The sequence below is a fragment of the Cervus elaphus genome, chromosome 30 (assembly GCF_910594005.1).
Source record: "Cervus elaphus chromosome 30, mCerEla1.1, whole genome shotgun sequence".
NCBI lineage: Eukaryota > Metazoa > Chordata > Mammalia > Artiodactyla > Cervidae > Cervus > Cervus elaphus.
In genome coordinates, this window is record NC_057844.1 from 69,932,935 (window position 1) to 69,956,372 (window position 23,438).

At 42.0% G+C, this 23,438-nt stretch overlaps 1 protein-coding gene across 1 annotated transcript in view; it reads right to left on the bottom strand.

Moving 5' to 3' along the window:
- The window catches only part of LOC122686753 (ATP-binding cassette sub-family C member 4-like), a 119,530-nt gene that overhangs the window by 88,227 nt on the left and 7,865 nt on the right, over window positions 1-23,438 (bottom strand). Inside the window, 7 exon segments of the mRNA XM_043891995.1 lie at window positions 441-690; window positions 2,458-2,583; window positions 3,755-3,918; window positions 5,005-5,094; window positions 14,376-14,594; window positions 22,150-22,270; window positions 22,770-22,880. Of these exon segments, the coding sequence (XP_043747930.1) occupies window positions 441-690; window positions 2,458-2,583; window positions 3,755-3,918; window positions 5,005-5,094; window positions 14,376-14,594; window positions 22,150-22,270; window positions 22,770-22,880 (1,081 nt within the window).

The following is a 23,438-nucleotide window of genomic DNA, read 5'->3' on the forward strand; positions in this document are numbered from 1 at the left end:
AGAGAACTGAGTGAATCTGTGGCTACTCTTCTTGCCCAGAGAACAAGGACCTCTCAGCAATCTCCTCCCCTCCCGGATCAGAGAAGAATCCTGTTCACACCCGGAATGTGCAGTCACTACCTCATTGTTCCAGTCAGAGTAGGAGATGCAATCTGTTTGCTGCTCCTGCTTTTAGACATTTTAATCACCCTTCAGTCACCACTGCACATCAAGAGCCTGTGCCACTGCTACTGCTGCCCATAAACCAGCAGGGATCTTATTAATATTTGTAATGTGCTCTATATAAGGAGAGAGGGGACTATGTATGACATTTTGGAAAGATTGCCAGCTTTGGCACTGAGAGTTAAATGTCACCAAACTGGCACACAGTGACACCAAATAAGATATTGTGCATAAAGTTCACCTACAACTAAAAAAAAAAAAATTGCTTTTCATCAAACCTTGATTCTTTTGATGCTGACAACGGTCTCTGACACCTTCTCGATGGCCATGGGGAAGTAGAGGGTGCCTGTAAACCTCACAGTCTCGAACAGCATCACCACCAGAAACACTCGACTGGCTGTGATCCGGTTGTCAAGGACAACAGCAATGATGAAGGTGATAAAAATCATGATTTTGCTGGCAGCAAAAAAAATTGCCAAATTCATTCCTCTAAGGTAGGAACTTTTCAGAATCTTGGAAATTTCATTCCTGGAAAAGAGTAGGAAATAGGTTTTAAAAAGAACACCAACATCAACCCATGGATTCAGTGCCCTGGGTGAGTGGCCCCTTTCTAGGCAGTGGACACAGATTCAGATAAACCATCCCTCACGTCAGGGAGACACTACACAGGGCACACCCAGGGGTCTGCCCTGACACCAGGACCACACACTGCATCACCACTTCACTCTTCCAACTAAAAGTGTCCTTAATGTCACACTTTTAAACATTTTGGGTCAATCAGATTGGATTTGAATATTCAGTCAACAAGCATTTGTAATCACAAGTCTTGTGCCAGGTACCTTGAGAAGGTCTAAGACAAATCCTGTCTCCCCAGGAGCTCCTGAACTTGTTGGGGGAGAGAATATGCAATCCCCAAATTGTGAGACACCAAGACATTAGACACAGGCAGCCAGCACAGCCCCTGAAGGAGTACAGAGCAGAGACGTGTAACCCAGGGCAGTGGAGTCAGGGCAAGTCACAGACACATGGAACCCGAGATGAGCTGGAGTCAGTCAGGGCTGGTGGAGGCCAGAGAAGAAGGGAGATGGGAATGTATCCCCAGAAGAGGGAGGGGCCCCACAAAGGTGCACAGTGAGAGGTGACAGGGAGCAGCCAGAGAATTCCCAGCACCCTGGGCTCAAGTACGAACACTCATCAGATATTTAACTGAAAGATGAAACAAATTCTATAGACATAAAGCAAGTAAAAACCCAGTATTTTCAAGGAATGCTACTCAACAATAAAAGGAACCAGCTACTTATACATGAAACAACTTGGATGAGTCTCTAGGAAATTCTTCTTAGTGAATAAGATCAATCAAAAATGGTAACATTCTGTATGGTACTATTTAGATAACATTCTTTAAAAATGACAAACTTATAGAAATAGAGACCAGACTAGTGATTGACAGGGGTTAAGGATGTGGTAGGGACAGAAGAGAAGTAGGTGTGCTATAGAAGGGCAACATGTGTAATCCTGGTCCTGATGAAAATATTTTGTATCTTCCCTGTATAGTTGTGTTAACATCCTGTTGCAATATTGCACTATAGTGTTTCTAGAAATTACCACTGAAGGAAGCTAAGCAGTGGATACATGGGAGGTCCCTGTACTATAAGCAACTGCATATGAATCTATGATTATCTAAAAATAAAAACAATTACAATTAAAAAAAAACCAATATTTCCATGGCTGTTTGGAATGAAAACTACTGATTCATAAAGTTGGGCCTGATCCAGTTATACCCAACCTTTACAATCTCCCCTTTGTACTACATTAACATAAATTACAGCTTTAGTTTAAATATCATCTCAAATACTAAAATTTTACAATTATTGCTTATAAGAAATATTATGAATTTCATTTCTGTATAAGTAAGAAGCATATATATATATATATATACACACATATATATATATATATATATTTTTTTTTCCCCCTTTAAGAACATAGTAAATGAGAAAATTCCCTGGTGGTTAGGACTCCACACTTTCATTGCCTAGGGCCTGAGTTCAATCCCTGGAACTAAGATTCCGCAAGCCATCTGGTGTGGCTATATATATATACACATATATATGGTAAATGGGAGAGCAGGTTAAAATTATGTTCCCCCTATTCTACTTAACCCCACTGCCACATATGGGAGTGGTGTATAGTTAAGTTTACATTAATGTGAAAACTTGGTAAGGCTCCTAAATTCATTCAGTAAAAATAGGAAATAAAAAAGCACAAAATGTGACGATATAAATAAAAACTTACCTTCTCAATCTGGTAATAAGGTCTATAAATGACTTTTCCCAAGCATACATTTTTATTGTTCTGATGCCAGTTATGACTTCACTCATGGTCTTGATCCTGTCGTCTGTGAGAGCTGCAGTCTTACTCCTGAGGGGACAGACGTGAGAGATGAACCTTAGTGATCACAGCCCAGCTTTCCATAGCAGCAGCAGGGGGCACAAGCAGAGAACAGGGATCCAATGATTCCCTACAGCTCTTTTGAGCTGAAAACACAGACAAATGTACAATTGGAGAAATGAAAAAAAAAAAAAAGAGAGAGAGAGAGATTTCAATTAGAAATTCAAACATTCAGCCAAATTCAACACATAACTTAGAAAACTTGTAGTAATGTATAATAAAGTCCTGAAATGAAACAGATACAGACTGTCTGCTCAAGGAGGTCACAACTGGGCAAGGAAGGCAGAAAAGACCTTGACTCTAACAGGAAGATAGTGTCTGTGCTGTAATAAAATAGGATTATAGTGCTGGGGGCAAATAAGATGGAACTGTTAATTCCACTGGGAAAGGAGAGCAAGAAAAGCTTCAGAGACCCGGTAGCATTAGAACAGGGCTTCAGAGGATAAGGAACATCTCTCCACAGCAAAGAGAGCAAAGGAAATTCCAAGCATAGAAAAATACACATACAGGCACCAACAAACAACCCTCAATGTACTTCAAACAACACAACATCTCCATCACCTGACTACCTAAACAATGACCCACCTCCAGCTCTCTGTGACCTGCTTCAGGTGTAACTCATTACCATTAGGCTCTTCATCACCAGCCACTTATCTATTACATTTACTGCTGGGACTATGGGGCTTTATAAAGACATAATCAAGACATAATTGCCCTTCGGACACTGGATAATTAAAAACACTGAATTATAAACAAGACAAAAACATACATACCTGAAAATGGCTCTAACACAAACATAACAAAAATATATGTAGCTAGAAAAGGTCCTGTATATTATATAAAAGTATTAGTACCTCTAATAATGTTTAAATAACTTTGACATCAGTGAATTCTGCTTAAAGACACTATTTATTCAGTTACAATGTTGGGAAAAGTTGGCAAATGTCACTTTTCCCCTTAAAGGTCAGCCTTCAGCTCGAGGCTGGAGCTTCTACTGGCTAAGTCTGAAGCATCTACAACACATGCAATGAAGAGACAGAAGAAGGCATTTTTTATTGTTGTTTTTGAATGAAAGCATCAAGCAGACTGTGGATGCTACCAGTTACACATCATCAATTTTTTAAATCAGTGTTTCTCTTACCGGAGTGATGAAAACAATTTCCCAAAGCAGCTTTGCACCAGCAGAAGAATAATGAGAACTGCCATCCCAACAAGACATGATATTCCTATTTCCATACAGAGCAGGGCCGTCACTGCAATAGCCTGTAGCGGCCCCACCCACAGGTAGTGCAAAAACGTCATTACCTTAAAAGAGAAAGACAAAGCCTTCTTAGGATGGTATGAAAACAAAACCAGTAAGGACCCATTATAGAAATAATATGCTTGGAAAGAATAGACAGGAACCTAAACGGGAATGATCTCGGTGGGTTTTAAATCTGCTGAAGCAGAAACTCAAGCATCTACCCCAGATGACGCTGCTCTGGGGCAGCACAGGGCTGGCTTCAGGGACATCCAGGGACATCCAGACCAGCAGCTTGAAGGAAAATGTTGATTTTGTTGACACTACATATGAGCTCAGGGCTTCCCCAAACTCTCTGTCCCAAAATTCATCCCCCATCTCTCCCTAGCATCCCAGGAAAGCCTATTTTATGGTACCTACCACATTCTCCAATAACTACTTGTGTATTTATCTTCCTGACAGGCTGTACCTTCTCCAGAAAAGGAATAGTATTCATCCCTGAAAGTGGGTAGGGGGATCTTACTTCATGTTTGATGAATGAATAATTTAAAGACAAGTGTCTAGTGCAATACAGATCTGAGCAACAGCTGCAACACCCTGGGTTACATGATCTACTCATAAGCTATATGGATAAAAAGAGTGTGGTGAGATAGCAGAGAAGAGGTTGTGTCTGGCTGGGGACCACCCACTTGGCATTATTCCTCGTAGGCTCCCTATGCAGAAGGCACTGAACCGGGGGGTGGGGGGGGGGGCAGGGGAGAGTGGGAAACAATCCCTGATCACAGGCCTTCATCATCCAGAGGAGGAGGAATACAGGTCAGGTTGCAACACCAACACCATGTGTCCAGAAGGTCCATGCCAGGAGGACCCCTAGGGACACAAATTAAGCTGGGGAAGAACACTGCTGCCTATTACTGAAGTATGCCATAGATTATCTCAGAAAAAAAATTTTTTTTTTCTCATCTATGGACTACACACATTATTACATCTAAGTTGCACACAGAGGAAATGAGAGTTGGATAAAGAGAACTCTTGTTTTAGATACTCAACAAATCCTGTTGAAGAGCAAACACAGGTATCTGGCATCAACCATAAGCTAAACCCAGTGAGAAGGACTGAAAGTGGAAGAGGATCACTCAGGGGCAGCTTACCTGATCAAATCTTTTCACATCGTTGGACAGCAGGTTGACTATCTGACCTGTGGTGGTCTTCCTCATGGACAAGTTACTCAGGCGAAGTGCCTGAAATGAGAAAAAGATACTGAGCTGGACTCCTGTGGTGATAACAAGTCACTTTTCAGTTCAGGTCAGTCGAGCAGTCGTGTCCGACTCTTCGTGACCCCATGAATTGCAGCATGCCAGGCCTCCCTGTCCATCACCAACTCCCGGAGTCTACTCAAACTCATGCCCATTGAGTCAGTGATGCCATCCAGCCATCTCAACCTCTGTCGGCCCTTTCTCCTCCTGCCCCCAATTCCTCCCAGCATCAGGGTCTTTTCCAATGAGTCAACTCTTCACATGAGGTGGCCAAAGTATTGGACATTCAGCTTCAGCATCAGTCCATCCAATGAAAACCCAGTCCTGATCTCCTTTAGGATGGACTGGTTGGATCTCCTTGCAGTCCAAGGGACTTTCAAGAGTCTTCTCCAACACCACAGTTCAAAAGCATCAATTCTTCGGTGCTCAGCGTTCCTCACAGTCCAACTCTCACATCCATACATGACCACTGGAAAAACCATAGCCTTGACCAGATGGACCTTTGTTGGCAAAGTAATGCCCCTGATTTTTAACATGCTGTCTAGCTGGTCATAACTTTCCTTCCAAGGAGTAAGCGTCTTTTAATTTCATGGCTTCAATCACCATCTGCAGTGATTTTGGAGCCCAAATAAATAAAGTCTGACATTGTTTCCATTGTCTCCCCCTCTATTTCCCATGAAGTGATGGGACCAGATGCCATGATCATATTTTTCTGAATGTTAATCTTTAAGCCAACTTTTTCACTCTCCTCTTTCACTCTCATCAAGAGGCTTTTTAGTTCCTCTTCCCTTTCTGCCATAAGGATGGTGTCATCTGCATACATGAGGTTATTGATATTTCTCCCAGCAATTTTGATTCCAGCTTGTGCTTCTTCCAGCCCAGAGTTTCTCATGATGTACTCTGCATATAAGTTAAATAAGCAGGGTGACAATATACAGCCTTGATGTATTCCTTTTCCTATTGGGAACCAGTCTGTTGTTCCATGTCCAGTTCTAACTGTTGCTTCCTGACCTGCACACAGGTTTCTCAACAGGTCAGATGGTCTGGTAATCCCATCTGTTTCAGAATTTTCCACAGTTTATAGTGATCCACACAGTCAAAGGCTTTGGCATAGCCAATAAAGCAGAAATAGGTGTTTTTCTGGAACTCTCTTGCTTTTTTGATGATCCAGGAGATGTTGGCAATTTGAGCTCTGGTTCCTCTGCCTTTTCTGAAACCAACTTGAACATCTGGAAGTTCACAGTTCATGTATTGCTGAAGCCTAGCTTGGAGACTTTTGAGCATTACTTTACTAGCGTGTGAGATGAGTGCAATTGTGTGGTAGTTTGAGCATTCTTTGGCATTGCCTTTCTTTGGGGTTGGAATGAAAACTGCCCTTTTCCAGTCCTGTGGCCACTGCTGAGTTTCCCAAATTTGCTGCCATATTGAGTGCAGCACTTTCACAGCATCAACTTTCAGGATTTGAAGTAGCTCAACTGGAATTCCATCACCTTCACTAGCTTTGTTCATAGTGATGCTTTCTCAGGCCCACTTGACTTCACATTCCAGGATGTCTTGCTTTAGGTGGGTGATCACACCATCATGATTATCTGGGTCATGACGATCTTTTTTGTTCAGTTCTTCTGTGTATTCTTGCCACGTCTTCTTAATATCTTCTGCTTCTGTTAGGTCCATACCATTTCTGTCCTTTATTGAGCCCATCTTTGCATGAAATGTTCCCTTGGTATCTCTAATTATCTTGAAGTGATCTCTAGTCTTTCCCATTCTGTTGTTTCCCTCTATTTCTTTGCATTGATCACTGAGGAAGGCTTTTTTATTTCTCCTTGCTATTCTCTGGAACTCTGCATTCAGATGGGAATGTCTTTCCTTTTCTCCTTTGCTTCCCGCTTCTCTTCTTTTCACAGCTATTTGTAAGCACAGCCGCGACAGACTGCCCAGAAGCGCGGACGAGAGGAACGAGCTACCCCACAGCCCAAGGTCAGGGGAGGCGGCCAAGAGGAGCAACCCCACATCCAAGGAGCATCTGCTGCAGGAGTGCAGGAGGGCCGAGAGGAGCTACTCCATGTTCAAGGTCAGGAGGGGTGGCCCTGAGGAGATACCCCTCATTCAAAGTAAGGAGCAGTGGCTGCACTTTGCTGGAGCAGCTGTGAAGAGATACCCCACATCCAAGGTAAGAGAAACCCAGGTAAGATGGTAGGTGTTGCCAGAGGGCATCAGAAGGCAGACACACTGAAACCATAATCACAGAAAACTAGCCAATCTGATCACCTGGGCCACAGCCTTGTCTAACTCAATGAAACTAAGCCATGCTGTGTGGGTCCACTCAAGATGGATGGGTCATGGTGGAGAAGTCTGACAGAATGTAGAACACTGGAGAAGGGAATGGCAAACCACTTCAGTATTCTTCCCTTGAGAACCCCATGAATAGTATGAAAAGGCAAAAAGATATGATACTGAAAGATGAACTCCCCAGGTTGGTAGGTGCCAAACATGCTCCTGGAGATCAGTGGAGAAATAACTCCAGAAAGAATGAAGGGATGGAGCCAAAGCAAAAACAATACCCAGTTGTGGATGGGACTGGTGATAGAAGCAAGATCTGATGCTATAAAGAGCAATATTGCATAGGAACCTGGAATTTTAGGTCCATGAATCAAGGCAAATTGGAAGTGGTCAAACAGGAGATGGCAAGAGTGAATGTCAACCTTCTAGGAATCAGCAAACTAAGATGAACTGAAATGGGTGAATTTAACTCAGATGACCGTTATATCTACTACTGTGGGCAGGAATCCCTTAGAAGAAATGGCGTAGCCATTATGGTCAACAAAAGAGTCCAAAATGCAGTACTTGGATGTAATCTCAAAAACGACAGAAAGATCTCTGTTCATTTCCAAGGCAAACCATTCAATATCACGGTAATCCAAGTCTATGCCCTAACCAGTAATGCTGAAGAAACTGAAGTTGAACGGTTCTATGAAGACCTAAAAGACCTTTTAGAACACCCCCAAAGGATGTCTTTTTCATTAAAGAGGACTGTAATGCAAAGGTAGGAAGTCAGGAAACACCTGGAGTAACAGGCAAATTGGCCTTGGAGTACAGAATGACACAGGGCAAAGGCTAAGAGAGTTTTGCCAAGAGAACATACTGGTCATAGCAAACACACTCTTCCAACAACACAAGAGAAGACTGTACACATGGACATCACCAGATGGTCAACACTGAAATCAGACTGATTATATCCTTTGCAGTCAAAGATGGAGAAGCTCTGTGCATTCAGCGAAAACAAGACCGGGAGCTGACTATGGCTCAGATCATGAACTCCTTATTGCCAAATTCAGACTTAAATTGAATAAAGTAGGGAAAACCATTAGACCATTCAGGTATGACCTAAATCAAATCCCTTATGATTATACAGTGGAAGTGAGAAATAGATTTAAGGGACTAGATCTGATAGACAGAGTGCCTGATGAACCATGGACGGAGGTTTGTGACATTGTACAGGAGACAGGGATTAAGACCATCCGCATGGAAAAGAAATGCCAAAAAAAAAAAAAAAAAAGAATAAAATACTTAGGGATAAATTTACCTAAGGAAACAAAAGATGTATATATAGAAAAATATAACACACCAATGAAAGAAATCAAAGAGGACACATATAGATGGAGAAATACACCATGTTCATGAATTAGAAGAATCAGTATATTGAAAATGAGTATATTACCCAAAGCAATCTACAGATTCAGTGCAATCCCTATCAAGCTACCAATGGTATTTTTCACAGAACTAGAACAAATAATTTCACAATTTGTATGGAAACACAAAAAAACCTCAAATAGACAAAGCAATAATGAGAAAGAAGAATGGAACTGGAGGAATCAACCTTTCTGACTTCAGACTATACTACAAAGCTACAGTCATCAAGACAGTATGGTACTGGCACAGGAAACAGAAATATATAGCAATGGAACAAAATAGAAAGCCTAGAGATAAATCCACACATCTACGGACACCTTATCTTTGACAAAGGAGGCAAAATATACAGTAGAGAAAAGACAATCTTTTTAACAAGTAGTGCTGGGAAAACTGGTCAACCATGTGTAAAAGAATAAAACTAGAACACTATCTAACACCATACACAAAAATAAACTCTAAGTGGATTAAAGATCTAAATGTAAGGTCAGAAACTATAAAACTCTTAAAAGAACAATTATGCAAAACACTCTGACATAAATCACAGCAAGATCCTCTATGAACCACCTTGCAGAATACTGAAAATCAATAAATGGAACCTAATTAAACTTAAAAGCTTTTGCACAATGAAGGAAACTATAAGCAAGGTGAAAAGGCAGCCATCCAAATGGGAGAAAATAATAGCAAATGAAACAACTGACAAAGAATCAATCTCCAAAATATACAATCAGCTCATGCAGCTCAATACCAGAAAAAATGAACAACTCAATCAAAAGTGGGCCAAAGAACTAAACAGGGATTTCTCCAAAGACGACATACAGATGTCTAATAAACACATGAAAAGGAAACATGCTCAACATCATTCATTATTAGAGAAATACAAATCAAACCACAGTGAGTTGTACAGATTCCTTAAAAAATTGGAAATAGGAGAAGGAAATGGCAACCCACTCCAGTATTCTTGCCTGGAGAATCCCAGGGACGGAGGAGCCTGGTGGGCTGCCGTCTATGGGGTTGCACAGAGTCGGACACGACTGAAGCGACTTAGCAGCAGCAGCCAGAGTCTGATGACCTCCTGTGCAGACCTCTCTAATCACAGCCCAGCTGGAGCAGGCAGTATAGACACTCCCTCAGTCTTGGGGTCTTGTCCCCTTCTGGTGAGTTCCATGGCATAGGAAGTCATGAATAGCTTGCTCAGCCCAGTCCTCAGTGGGGGGCAGGGCAGAGTGCAGCCGAAGATTCTAGTGCATTAAGTGAGAGACAGAGGTGGCTGCCTGTACCTTTAATAGACAGAGACAGGTGCACTCTCAGTTTCCTGGGATTTGGCCAAATTAGCATAAAAAAAAATTGGAAATAGAACTGTCATACAACCCAGCAATCCCACTGCTGGGCATACACACTGAGGAAACCAGAATTGCAAGAGTGCCCAATGTTTACTGCAGCATTGTTTACAATAGCTAGGACATGGAAGCAACCTAGATGTCCATCAGCAGACGAATGGATAAGAAAGCCGTGGTACATATGCACAACGGGATATTATTCAGCTATAAAAAGGAATGCATTTGAGTCAGTTCTAATGAAGTGGATGAAATTTGAGCCTATTATACAGTGAAGTAAGTTGGAAAGAGAAACGCCACTACAGCATATTAACACATATATGTGGAATTTAGAAAGATGGTAGTGATGATCCTATATGCAAGACAGCAAAAGGGACACAGATGTAAAAAGCAGACTTTTGGACTATGTGGGAGAAGGCGAGAGTAGGATGATTTGAGAGAATAGCACTGAAACATGTATATTACCATATGTAAAATAGATGACAAACATTGTATGATTCCACTTATATGAGGCATCTAGAATAGTCAGACTCATAGAAAGAAGCAGAATGGTGATGGCTGTGGGGGGGACTAGTCTGGGGAGTTAGTGTTTAATGGTTGCAGAAGTTCACTTGGGAAGATGAAAAGTTCTGGAGATGAATAGTGGTGATGTTTCCACAACCAGGTGAATGTACCTAATGTCAATAAATGGTGCACTTAAAATGAGTTAAATGGTAAATTTTATGTTGTATATATTTTATCATAGTTTTTAAAAATCAATGCTCAAAAGTAATTTTACTGAAGCTGTAGAAATATAAATAAATGACAAGTCATTTTACATATGATCCCTCCCACAAGATCAAAATTCAGCTCAAAAGAGCATGAAATACTGAATGGGCCATTTTAGGAGCAGCAGATGTGCAGCCTTAGAGATTTCCTTGAGACGTGCCTAAGCCCGGAATCCATGGTGTAGATAAACTACAACTATGAGCTGAGCAGCCATTCCATTTTTAATACCTTAATCTGATTCCTCCCCAGGATCAGGAGATGGGGCCTGAGCATGAACCACAAACATTCAGAGGGGCCTTTCAGAGCCACTTGGCAGCACAAGCTTGGCCCTAAGGAATCAGCCCACCTGTAACCTGCAAAGAAGAAGTGTCTTATTTCTGTACCCCAGCAGGACTCTAGATGCAAGGCTATGCATGAAGAAATTTGCCTTTCCCATGTTTCTGGAACTACTTCAGGTTATGACCATAGTTTAATCCCAATAATTATTGATTTGATACAGGGACAATCTTTTCAAGAATAATCAAGCTGGCAAATAAAACACCTTGAGAGATATGTACATTCACACACGCATATGTGCCAAGTCAGATTGGATTTTCCAAAAGCAACTTTCCAAAGTGTCAGTGGGAAGAGGAAGAAAAACAGGTGAACAATGGAACACCTGTGCCGCAAAGAGCCAGCTTTGACTGAACCATTACCTCAAGCCTAACTTAAGGTTCTCACTGTGCTGTGTTGGTGAAATTTCCTCTTTGTGGGCACTAAGCATGATCCAGAAAGATAAACATCTAGCTAATTTATGAGGAAATCTGGGTATTTGTCTCCTAATAATTGATGCAACAGAATAAAAAAAGATGATGATGAATGACAAACCAGACCTCTGACTAGAGTGTACAGTCACTGTTCCCCTTTCCACATTACCCAGGAGGAAACTGGCTTAGATGCTGTATCTAAACACAGACAGTGAGATTCCAGGGCTCTGAGTTCACACAGCCCTGAGGTTAACAACACTTTGCTCAAGGGAAGATGAGGAGAAGTAATCCTTCATTTCACCAGGACAAGTACTCCCAAGAAACAGAAGCTCTAGGTAAGGAGCAACCAAGTAAAAGTGGTGATAATTTCAATTTAAATGTTTTGTTTTTAGCTTTCAATGAGGACTTTTAAAATAAAAACTATATATGTTTATGGTGTAAAACATGATGTTTTTTTTTTCCTTTATTTTTTTTTCCAGTGGGTTTTGTCATACATTGATATGAATCAGCCATAGAGTTACACGTATTCCCCATCCTGATCCCCCCTCCCACCTCCCTCTCCACCCAATTCCTCTGGGTCTTCCCAGTGCACCAGGCCCGAGCACTTGTCTCATGCATCCCACCTGGGCTGGTGATCTGTTTCACCATAGATAATATACATGCTGTTCTTTCAAAACATCCCACCCTCACCTTCTCCCACAGAGTTCAAAAGTCTGTTCTGTACTTCTGTGTCTCTTTTCCTGTTTTGCATATAGGGTTGTCGTAACCATCTTTCTAAATTCCATATATATGTGTTAGTATGCTGTAATGTTCTTTATCTTTCTGGCTTACATCACTCTGTATAATGGGCTCCAGTTTCATCCATCTCATTAGAACTGGTTCAAATGAATTCTTTTTAACGGCTGAGTAATATTCCTTGGTATATATGTACCACAGCTTCCTTATCCATTCATCTGCTGATGGGCATCTAGGTTGCTTCCATGTCCTGGCTATTATAAACAGTGCTGCGATGAACATTGGGGTGCACGTGTCTCTTTCAGATCTGGTTTCCTCAGTGTGTATGCCCAGAAGTGGGATTGCTGGGTCATATGGCAGTTCTATTTCCAGTTTTTTAAGAAATCTCCACACTGTTTTCCATAGTGGCTGTACTAGTTTGCATTCCCACCAACAGTGTAAGAGGGTTCCCTTTTCTCCACACCCTCTCCAGCATTTATTGCTTGTAGACTTTTGGATAGCAGCCATCCTGACTGGCGTGTAATGGTACCTCATTGTGGTTTTGATGTTTTGATATAAATATACATTAGGAAATGATTACTGTAATAAAACCAATTAACATATCCATTACCACAGTTTTTTTTGTTTGTGTGGAACAAAAACACTTAAAGATCTAATTTCAAGAACACGACACCATTAAATAAGGATTTTTTTTAAAGCAAATAGCCCAGGGCAAAGAGGTATCCAGGATCAAGTTTACAAAGGGCCCTTCAATTACTGACACAGTGTATTTGTGTCAATTCCTTTGTAAAGACATCTGAAATCCTTACTCCTTTTATATCATTTAAGATCAGAGTAAACTGTGGAATAATGTTAATGGCATGTCTCAATATAAAGTCACTGAACACATCAGCATAGGTCTTACTAGAAGTGCTATAATGCAGGAAAGGTTTAGTGGTTAGGCCTCAGTGCTTTTACTGCCTTGGGCCTGTGCTCAGTCCCTGGTTGGTGAACAGATCCCACACTCCATTCAGTGCAGCAAAAAAAACAAAAAAAACAAAAAACCTATAATCTTTATTAAAGAAAAAAGGAAATATTTGTTTTAAGAAAATAACTTGAATGAACAGCAACAAATGCTCTCCAAAATTACTAAAACCAATGGAAAATTTCAAGCTTTGTCATGAATATCCAACTATTTTCTTTAATATCATTAAGAGTAATCTTAACTGTAGAATACAGTGAATCTTTTTTTGGCATAGATTCCATTTATATATATATATATATTTTTTTTTTTTGAAAGTGAAAGTGTTAGTCACTTAGTCATGTCTAACTCTTTGTGACCCCATGGGCTGTAGCCCACCAAACTCCTCTATCCATGGGATTTTCCAGATAAGAATACTGAAGTGGGTTGCCATTTACTTCTCCAGGGGATTGTCCTAACTCAGCGATTGAACCCGGGTCTGTTGCATTGCGGGCAGACTCTTTACCATTTGAGCCACCAGGGGAGCCCATATATATTTTTAGTTGAAACAATTATATTGAATATGATTAAATGGGTAATTCAAAAATACAATCATAAACTTTCTCAAATACATTCTTGTTTCCTAGATTTAATGTTATAGATCCAATCACTAAAACTCATTTTTAAACATAAATTTGATGTAAATGAAGGTTTTAATGATCAACAATAACAAAATTTCCATAAATACCACTGTGATTTAGGCAGGGAAATCATTGAAAATCAACTAGATACTTTTGATACTTATCTTTTTATTAGATTTCATTATAAATTTAGTGGGTATTATGTAACAGCCTATAGATAAAATTTATCAAAGGTGGCCTTGACTTGCTCTCAAAAACTTTTTGTTATATATTGGTAAAGTTTGCTTAAATGACAACAAACTTGACTTGATGCAAATAGCAAGCTTCTCTAGTAAAACATCAATGATGCCAGTTATAAAACACTTCTGATGCTTCAGAGGAGGTACACAGTGTGGTACCAAGTGACACTTACCTTGCAGTAGATCATATGGGACATGGCCACTCTAAGCCTCATCCCCACACGCTGAAAATAATCGAAGCACAAGTGGTGCAGAATGGCCCACAGGAGCACACAGGCGCTCAGCACTGCAGCACAGATGTAGGCTTCATACAAAGCATCAGAAACTTTGGGGTCTTCAAAGTAACTAATTATTTTCCCCAAAAGTAAGGGCAGAACTACTCTGGTGCATTCCTGAAAGAAAATAGTCTCCATTAGAAATTCAAGTCATACCCATTTTTCTTAACACAAGCTTAACTTTGATTTTTGCTTGTTAAAAAGCATTTTAACAAAATGCTACATCCATGGCTCATCTAAAAGAAAAATATACAAATCCACTATCTTCTATAAGACAAGCAGTTTTAACCTTAGGCAAGAATTTTATGTTCAAAGACAATAAAGTCTTAGCACACTGTGCTTAGTACACTGTAGATACTCAATAAATATCACAATTAGTGCTTTAGAATGCATTTGGCAAGGTGCCAAGTGACTCTTTGCCTAAGATGAATAAAGAAAAAGGTGGCAGAGAAGGGTAAGAAATTTGTTTCCCTATGAACAAGCCCTGCTCACAGCCGGCCCTTGTCCCCGTTCTCTCATCATCCCAGCCCAATAGAAAATCAAGATGGTTTATGTACAGGAAGTGGGCTCTTGCCATCACCTTCTGCTTTAAGAGCCTTTTTGAACTGAGACATTGGCACAAGATCTTTCTTGTGAAAGTTGCTCAGTCGTATCCAACTCTTTGTGACCTCATCCATGGACCATACAGTCCATGGAATTCTCCAGGCCAGAATACTGGAGCAGGTAGCCTTTCCCTTCTCCATGGGATCTTCCCAACCTAGGGATTGAACCCAGGTCTTCCACATTGCAGGCAGATTCTTAACCAGCTGAGCCACAAGGGAAGCCCAAGAATACTGGAGTGGGTAGCCTATCCCTTCTCCAGAGGATCGTCCCGATCCAGGAATCAACTCAGGGTCTCCTGCATTGCAGGTGGATTCTTTACCAACTGAGCTATATGGGAAGCCCAAGACATTGGCACAGACACACCCCATCTTTTTCACCCTAAATTGTACATGCCCGGAGATTAAGAGAATGGAGCCCAGCTTCAGTTGGAGCATCACAAGGAAACCAGGCTGGGGAGGTTCCCAGGCTCTCAGCCCCAGGGAACACTGTGTTAATATGTCTCTACCCTCTAGGAGGTGGGATGTTCCTTGGAGTCAAAAATTAAACATGGCAGAAGCCAAGCTTAAAAAAAAAAAGAAAAGATGTCATCCATAGTCATCCATCTAACAAACACTGCAGGAGCTGCTTTGGAAGAAATATTACAAATCATCTCTTTCCCAAGGCAAAAGTCAAGTCTTAAACCAGTGAGTTGGGAGGCACTGAGGCTTAACTCCTGAGTGAGACTTAGGGAGAGTAATTTTCTTTCCCAAAACTAAAGAAACACTTGCTCATCCTGCCAAACAGCCACTCCATCCCACATCTACCTCCTCCCTCTAGTCAGCCCCCTAAATGTTCCCTTCTCCCCTATTAAGGAAAACCAAGCACTCAACATGAATCCAAGTCACCAAAAGTAAACACCTCCACCCTCAACATCATTTCTTCCACAGACTTCTCAAAAGACAAAATGCCAAAAGTTTGGAAATCTTTCAAGAACTTGACTTTCAAAAGAGATTTTCCTTTTAAGCAATACTTTTTTTTTTTTTTTTTTTTAATGCAGAAAGCCAAGGTGGCTCATGTACAGGAGACAAAGCTGGGCCATTTCTAACAGTCAGGAGAATAGGACATAACCCCCACCACTCCTCACCTCTCAGGGGAAGGGACTGGGCAAACTCACACTGGCTCTTTGAGGTCACCCCACTTATACACCAGCAGATGGAAGACTTAGCTCTAAGAGGGAGGCCCTGATGACCTGGGGAGGTCTGTGGGTCCCTATGGAGGTAAATGCAGAGGCTAGGCATGCTGGATACTTGTTGGCTGTTCCATTTTAATTATTGTTGGTTTTTCAAGAGCTCCACATCAACATCATCCTGCCATTTTTTTTTCTGAACATCATAATTCATTCTCTCAGAGGACAGAGATTTTTATACTTCAAAATCCTAACCCCAAAAGTTTCACCTTGGACTGACATTGCCTGCCTCTTCCTTCTGGTGCTGCCAGGAGTGCCTGCGCTGTGGGTGGTCACAGCACATGGCTTGGGAATCATGGATGATCTACAAGGTGTTCTGTGTACCAGAGGAATTAAAAGAGGGCTGGAGGTCATAAAGAAAACGTAATTGCATTTTAGAGCTTCCCAGGAGGACCCAGTGACAAAGAACTCGCCTGCCAATGCAGGAGATGTAAGAGTTGCTAGTTCAATTCCTGGGTCAGGAAGATCCCCTGGAAGAGGGCATGGCAACCCACTCTGGTATTCTTGCCTGGAGAATCCCATGGCCAGAGTAGCCTGGTGGGCTAAGGTCCATAGGGTCTCAAAGAGTCAGACACAACTAAAGTGACTTAGCAGGCAGCACATTTGCATTTTAGAGAACCCTGTGCTGAGTTTAGATCTTCTACCATCTCAAATATAATGACCAACAAGCAGCACAGACAGAAGATCACAAAATGAGACATTGCTTCATAAAATCAGTTACTTAACTAACATTCATTCCATCCAACTTAGTAACTAGCTTTAATCATCCCAAATTCAAAACAGCACCTGAAAAAGATCTTTAAAATGTAAAAAAAAAAAAAAAAAGTTAAATCATTACTAGCTTTGTCATGAGAAATCATTTCTTGTAACTTCTCTGAACAGTAGATTGTCAACAGCCAAGATTAGGCAAACAGGAGTATTTGTGTTGTATTTCAGGCTTCTTTTGGTGGACAGGAAAAAAAAAAAAATCAAGGTTCACTTCTCCTTGAGTTTTAATGGCCCTCAACTTCTGGAATGTCACTGCATTAGAATGAAAAGTTCTGCCAGTTATAACCCTAATACCACAAAGTTAGAAGGAGTTTCATATGCCAGTCAGCATCCTTACCTGGGGAATCAAAGCCACTGCCTAGTTTTACACTGTAAACCACCAAGACATTGGCTTGAACAGCATGAACAAGCAAGCTCCCTCCTGGGAGACAGTCCAGTCCTGGCACTTCACAGCTGATTTATCTGCTGTCCCCCCAGGGACTGTCTGGCCCTACCCAACTCTCACCCTGAGACCTAGGTCTGGGGTACACCCTGTGTGTGGGGAAGTGTATTTGGAAACACACCCTAGTAACTGACCTGGGGTTCTCATTCTCACTCAGCAAATGCACCTCCAGAATCACAGACATACTGGGTCTCAGCAAGCAACCAGGAGCACTTAGTAACAACATAGAGGACTCAGCCTCTGCCCAGATCATCAGTCCCAACATAGTCACCATCCAAGACCCAAAATCTTCTCACTGGTCCGTGTCAGGGAGCCCATCTGGAGCAATGTCTTAAGAGTATGGATGGATTTATAGTTAGCTCACCAGGGCAGCCATAAAACTCATCCACTGGGAATAGTAATGAGTGCAAGGTGGCTTCCTAAAGGGCTCCTGGCCCATCTGAACTCAACATGACACTGCTGCTAGTGTCAAAGTCCTAGTCACTTCCAGTATTGGGGGGGGATGGTGGTCCAACCTGGACACCCTCATTTATGATCCCTAATCTGACATCCTGTTCCAAGGAGTTCTTAGTATCCCATTTCTTATCCTTAGGCCAAGTTCAGGACACATGTGTCTGAGATCATGAAGACAAAGCTCTCAAGACGAGCCTTCCTGATCATGGACAAACTTTCAGTCATTGAGATGATCAGGTTCATAAGTCAGAGTGTCTGAGAGGGAACCTCAGTCTGTCCTTGATTCTTCATATGACCACAGACACACTATGTAACTATTTGAACACAGCGTCCTCTCTTCTAAAATGGAAGTAACATAATATCTATGACTTAATTGAATTAGCCAGAGGATTTGGTGATATGACATGCAAAGTGCTTACAGCATTTTTGATACATAATATTTTTGGAGTACTTACTATTGTACTACTACACTATTAATAGTACTGCTGCCCCTGCCACCACCACTGCTACTGAGTATGATCCTCTGTTACTGCCACTAGTACTTCTAGTACTACAGAGGATGAGCCCTGCAACTGCCAGGTCCTCTACTCCCCACTTCTCTGCCATGACCACCCAACAACCAGCCTCCTGAAAGAGGGGCCAGGGCTCTACCAGTTGCAGCTTATGCAGCCCCAGGCCTGGCCTTCCTGGATCCCCAGCAGGAAGGATGACTGGGGCTGGAAAACTGTGAAATCAACACTTCACCCTGCTGCAAGGCACTGCAATATCTGGGTGGTCAGAGCCCTCTTAAAGGTAGCACTCTCCCCCGTATACCTTTCCCCAGCCTCTGGCACAATGGCTAATCCACCCACGTCATTAATGAGAATTCAACCTGCCAGGACCATCCAGTCACCAGTGAATTGACAGATTCTCTGGTTTCTCCAGTTGTGTGGGGTAGACTTCACCTACCCAGCTGCCTGCATGCCCTTCAGAAGAACACAACCTTTAAATAAGAGCCACACCTTCCACCTGTAGACCACGGGGGCCATCACCTCACCCCCAATACAATGGACTGATGACAACTCACCACATTTTCCACCTAAAATACCCCTCTCTCAGCAACTGCATCTTCCATCCCTCCTGCCCTCACACACTCACAGCCCGCCCGTGTCCCTAAGGCAGCGCTAAGGGACCACGGAGAGCACGAGCCACCCAGGGGGTCTGCAGCAGACCTCCAGCAGGTCAGCCAGAACAGGGGGCTGCCGGCACTGTGTCCCCAGGTGGACTGTCCTCTGGGGGGTCTTGACCCAGGATCTTCAGGGTCACGGAGGTCACTGACCTCATGGCTTTCTACTCTGGTTTTCCCTGCACACCCCCTTCTCCACCCTCTGCCAATCCCAGCTACCAAGACTCGCCCTTCATTCAGAAAATCACCCCCACAGCCAGGACAGAAACTAGAATGGAGGGTGAATGAATTCATGGTGAAGCTGGAGCTCCTCCACATGGGGGTTTTGGCTCACAGTGCCAACACTTGGGGAAGGGGGAAGCCCAGGAAAGGATGTGTTCTCGGGAGTTCTAGGCAGCTTCAGCCCAGATGCAGGGTCCTGGGTTCTGTTCCCTGGAAGGGGAGAGGCGATGATCCCATCTTAAGAAATCACTTATCACATGTGACCTGGTCAAGTTAATTATTACTTGCTGAGTACCTATAATGAACTCCTTATTTCAAAAATTCAGACTTAAATTGAAGTAAGATGGGAAAACCACTAGACCCTTCAGGTACAACCTAAATCAAATCCCTTAGGATTATACAGTAGAAGTAACAAATAGATTCAGGGGATTAGATCTGATATACAAAGTGCCTGAAGAAATATGGACAGAGGTTCATGACATTGTACAGGAGGCTGGGATCAAGACCGTCCCCAAGAAAAAGAAATGCAAAAAGGCAAAATGGTTGTCTGAAGAGGCCTTACAAATAGCTGTGAAAAGAAGAGAAGCGAAAAGCAAAGGAGAAAAGGAAAGATATTCCCATTTGAATGCAGAGTTCCAAAGAATAGCAAGGAGAGATAAGAAAGCCTTCCTTATTGATCAATGCAAAGAAATAGAGGAAAACAACAGAATGGCAAAGACTAAAGATTTCTTCAACAAAATTAGAGATACCAAGGGACTATTTCATGCAAAGATGGGCACAACAAAGTACAGAAACCATATGGACCTAAGAGAAGCAGAAGATATTAAGAAGAGGTGGAAAGAATACACAGAAGAACTATACAAAAAAGATCTTCGTGAGCCAAATAGTCATGATGGTGTGATCACTCACCTATAGCCAGACATCCTGGAGTTCAAAGTAAAGTGAGCCTTAGGAAGCATCACCATGAACAAAGCTAGTGAAAGTGATGGAATTCCAGTTGAGCTATTCCAAGTCCTAAGTGATGATTCTGTGAAAGTGTTGCACTCAATGTGCCAGCAAATTTTGAAAACTCAGCAGGGGCCATGGGACTGGAAAAGGTCAGCTTTCATTCCAATCCCAAAAAAGGCAATGCCAAAGAATGTTCAAACTACCACACAACTGCATTCATCTTGCACACTAGCAAAGTAATGCTCAAAATTCTCCAACTGTGGCTTCAACAGTATGTGAACGGAGAATTTCCAGAAGTTCAAGCTGGACTTAGAAAAGGCAGAGGAACCAGAGATCAAATTGCCAACATCTGTCAGATAGTAGAAAAAGCAAGAGAATTCCAGAAAAACATCTACTTCTGCCTTATTGACTAAGCCAAAGGCTTTGACTGTGTGAATTACAGAAACTTGTGGAAAATTCTTAAAGACATGGGACTACACCAGACCACCTTATCTGCCTTCTGAGAAATCAATATGTAGGTCAGGAAACAATCATTAGAACCAGACATGGAACAACAAAGTGGTTCCAAATTGGTAAAGGAGTTACGTCAAGGCTGTATATTGTCATCCTGCTGATTTAATTTATATGCAGAATACATCATGCAAAATGCCCAGCTGGATGAAGCACAAGCTGGACTCAAGATTGCCAGGAGAAATATCAATAACCTCAGATATCCAGATGACACCACCCTTATGGCAGAAAATGAAGAGGAACTGAAGAACCTCTTAATGAAAATGAAAGAGGAGAGTGAAAAAGCTGGCTCAAAACTCAACATTCAAGAAATGAAAATCACTGCATCTGGTCCCATCACTTCATGTCAAATAGATGGGGGAACAATAGAAACAGTGAGAGACTTTATTTTCTGGGGCTCCAAAATCACTGCAGATGGTGACTGCAGCCATGAAATTAAGACACTTGCTCTTTGAAAGAAAAACTACAAACCACCTAAATAGCATATTAAAAAACAGAGACATTGCTGACAAACATTTGACTAGTCAAAGCTATGGTTTTTCCAGTAGTTATGTATGGATGTGAGAGATGGACCATAAAAAAGGCTGATCACCAAATAATTGATACTTTTGAACTGTGGTGTTGAAGAAAACTCTTGAGAGTCCCTTGGACTGCAAGGAGACAAGAAGTCAATCCTAAAGGACTCAATCCTGAATATTCACTGGAAGGACTGAAGCTGAAGCTCCAATACTTTGGCCACCTGATTAGATGAACTGAAAAGACCATGATGCTGGGAAAGATTGAAGGTAGAAGGAGAAGGGGATGACAGAAGGTGAGATGGTTGGATGGCATCACCTACTCGATGGACATGAGTTTGAGAAAGCTCCAGGAGTTGCTGACGGACAGGGAAGCCTGACATGTTGCAGTCTCAAAGAGTTAGACATGCCTGAGCAACTGCACTGAACTGAGCACCTGTAAAATGTCTTATGTTACTAGGGCTTTGCCCCAAGTTTACTTCCTCCAAACCACATATTCCTTGAGGTTTTAGGATATTCTTTTGATCAAGGATTAATTTTAGCATTTATATCATTTACTGAGCACCAACGATGTCCTAACATGGTCTAAAATGTCTTTGCTTTTCTGTCCTTCCTCCCATGACACTATGTGTTAATTGGTTAAAAGACAAATGGTAATCTCCAGAGGACCAATTCCCTAGATAAACACCTGTTTATGCTGAAGATAAATACAATCACTAGGCTACAGGATGTTAAACCACTGGTCTCTCTCACCAGTCACATCCATTTCAGTACTGGCCCACGTACAATGAAAGCAATGCACTGTATGTAAAAGCTTTTACCTCAGAAAATACAAAAATGGCAGATAACAAATAGGATTTCCAGTAACACTTTATGATTGCTTTCTTTAAAGAAGGCTTCTGTCCATTTTCCTCAGCTCTCTCAACTTCTTGCTCCCAGTACCTGCGATGAGAAAAATCACAGTAAAGAACAGTCCTGCCATAGGGAAAATGGGGGAGGGGCAGAGTGGAAGATAAGCCTTCACTACAGGGCGCTCTGTGGCTGCCCCACAGATATTGGCTAACTGCTCACAGGGCTCCTGAAGGATGAGTGGTGTAGACTGAAGCACCAGAAAAACAGGCCTTGAGGCTTTGCTGGATTCACAGGTCATGAGCAGCTCAGGAGGGCAGACACTGTCCTCCAGGGACCCCACCTCCAGGGACAGAGCTTGGCCTCCAGGGCCATGGCTGCAGGCTCCCTCCACGTCCACAGATGCACAGGGAACACAGGCTCCCCCAGCCTCCAAAGTGGGCTAAGCCCGGGGTCAGCTTGAAGGGGTGAGCATGCAGCGTCAGGGGAGGAGGCTCAGAAGAACCCAGAGGAAGGCAAAGCCCCCTCACACCTTTAGCCCCATGTGGAAATCCTCACTCTTCCTACCCTTCTCCCTCCTGTCTGTGCTCACCCTTGCAGCTCTTCTCCAACATGCTGGGAGCAATCTTTTGGAAGCACTGAGTGTATTTCATTTTCTTTCAATCTCCATTTGTGACCAAACAGGAAAAAGGGATTAAGCCACCTGTTAAAAATTAAGAGAAAAGGAGAGGTATATATTCAAATTATATAACTCTAATTAGAATCCTACATTCACTGGCTTTGTAAAAAAAAAATAGTCTACACTGTAAATACATAGAAATATGGAAGAAAAAAATTGGATATGTATTTACACACACATACTGTCTAGCTCTATATCCTGAAAGACCATGGAAGCAATGATACAGTAACAAAGAACACTCCAGACTCAGATCTCGGAGTTATTTTTTTTTAACATACACAATTATTTTTTTCTTGTGGCGAGAACTTTTAATGTCAATTCTCAGCAGCTTTCAAATATGCAATAAAGCATTATAACTGTGGTCACTATACGAGACATTACACTCCCATGACTTACTTATTTTAGGGAAGTCTGTCCCTTTGGCCTGCTCCACCCAGATCCTGACTTATTAATATCTTTCTTTTCTAAAAGGAACCAAGGTTCCTTGAAGAAATGACTGGCTCCAAGGTTGGGGCAGTGTGTTTTAGCACCTGATAATCACCTTTTTTAATTGTAATATAAATGCCTGACGTTAAGTTTGGA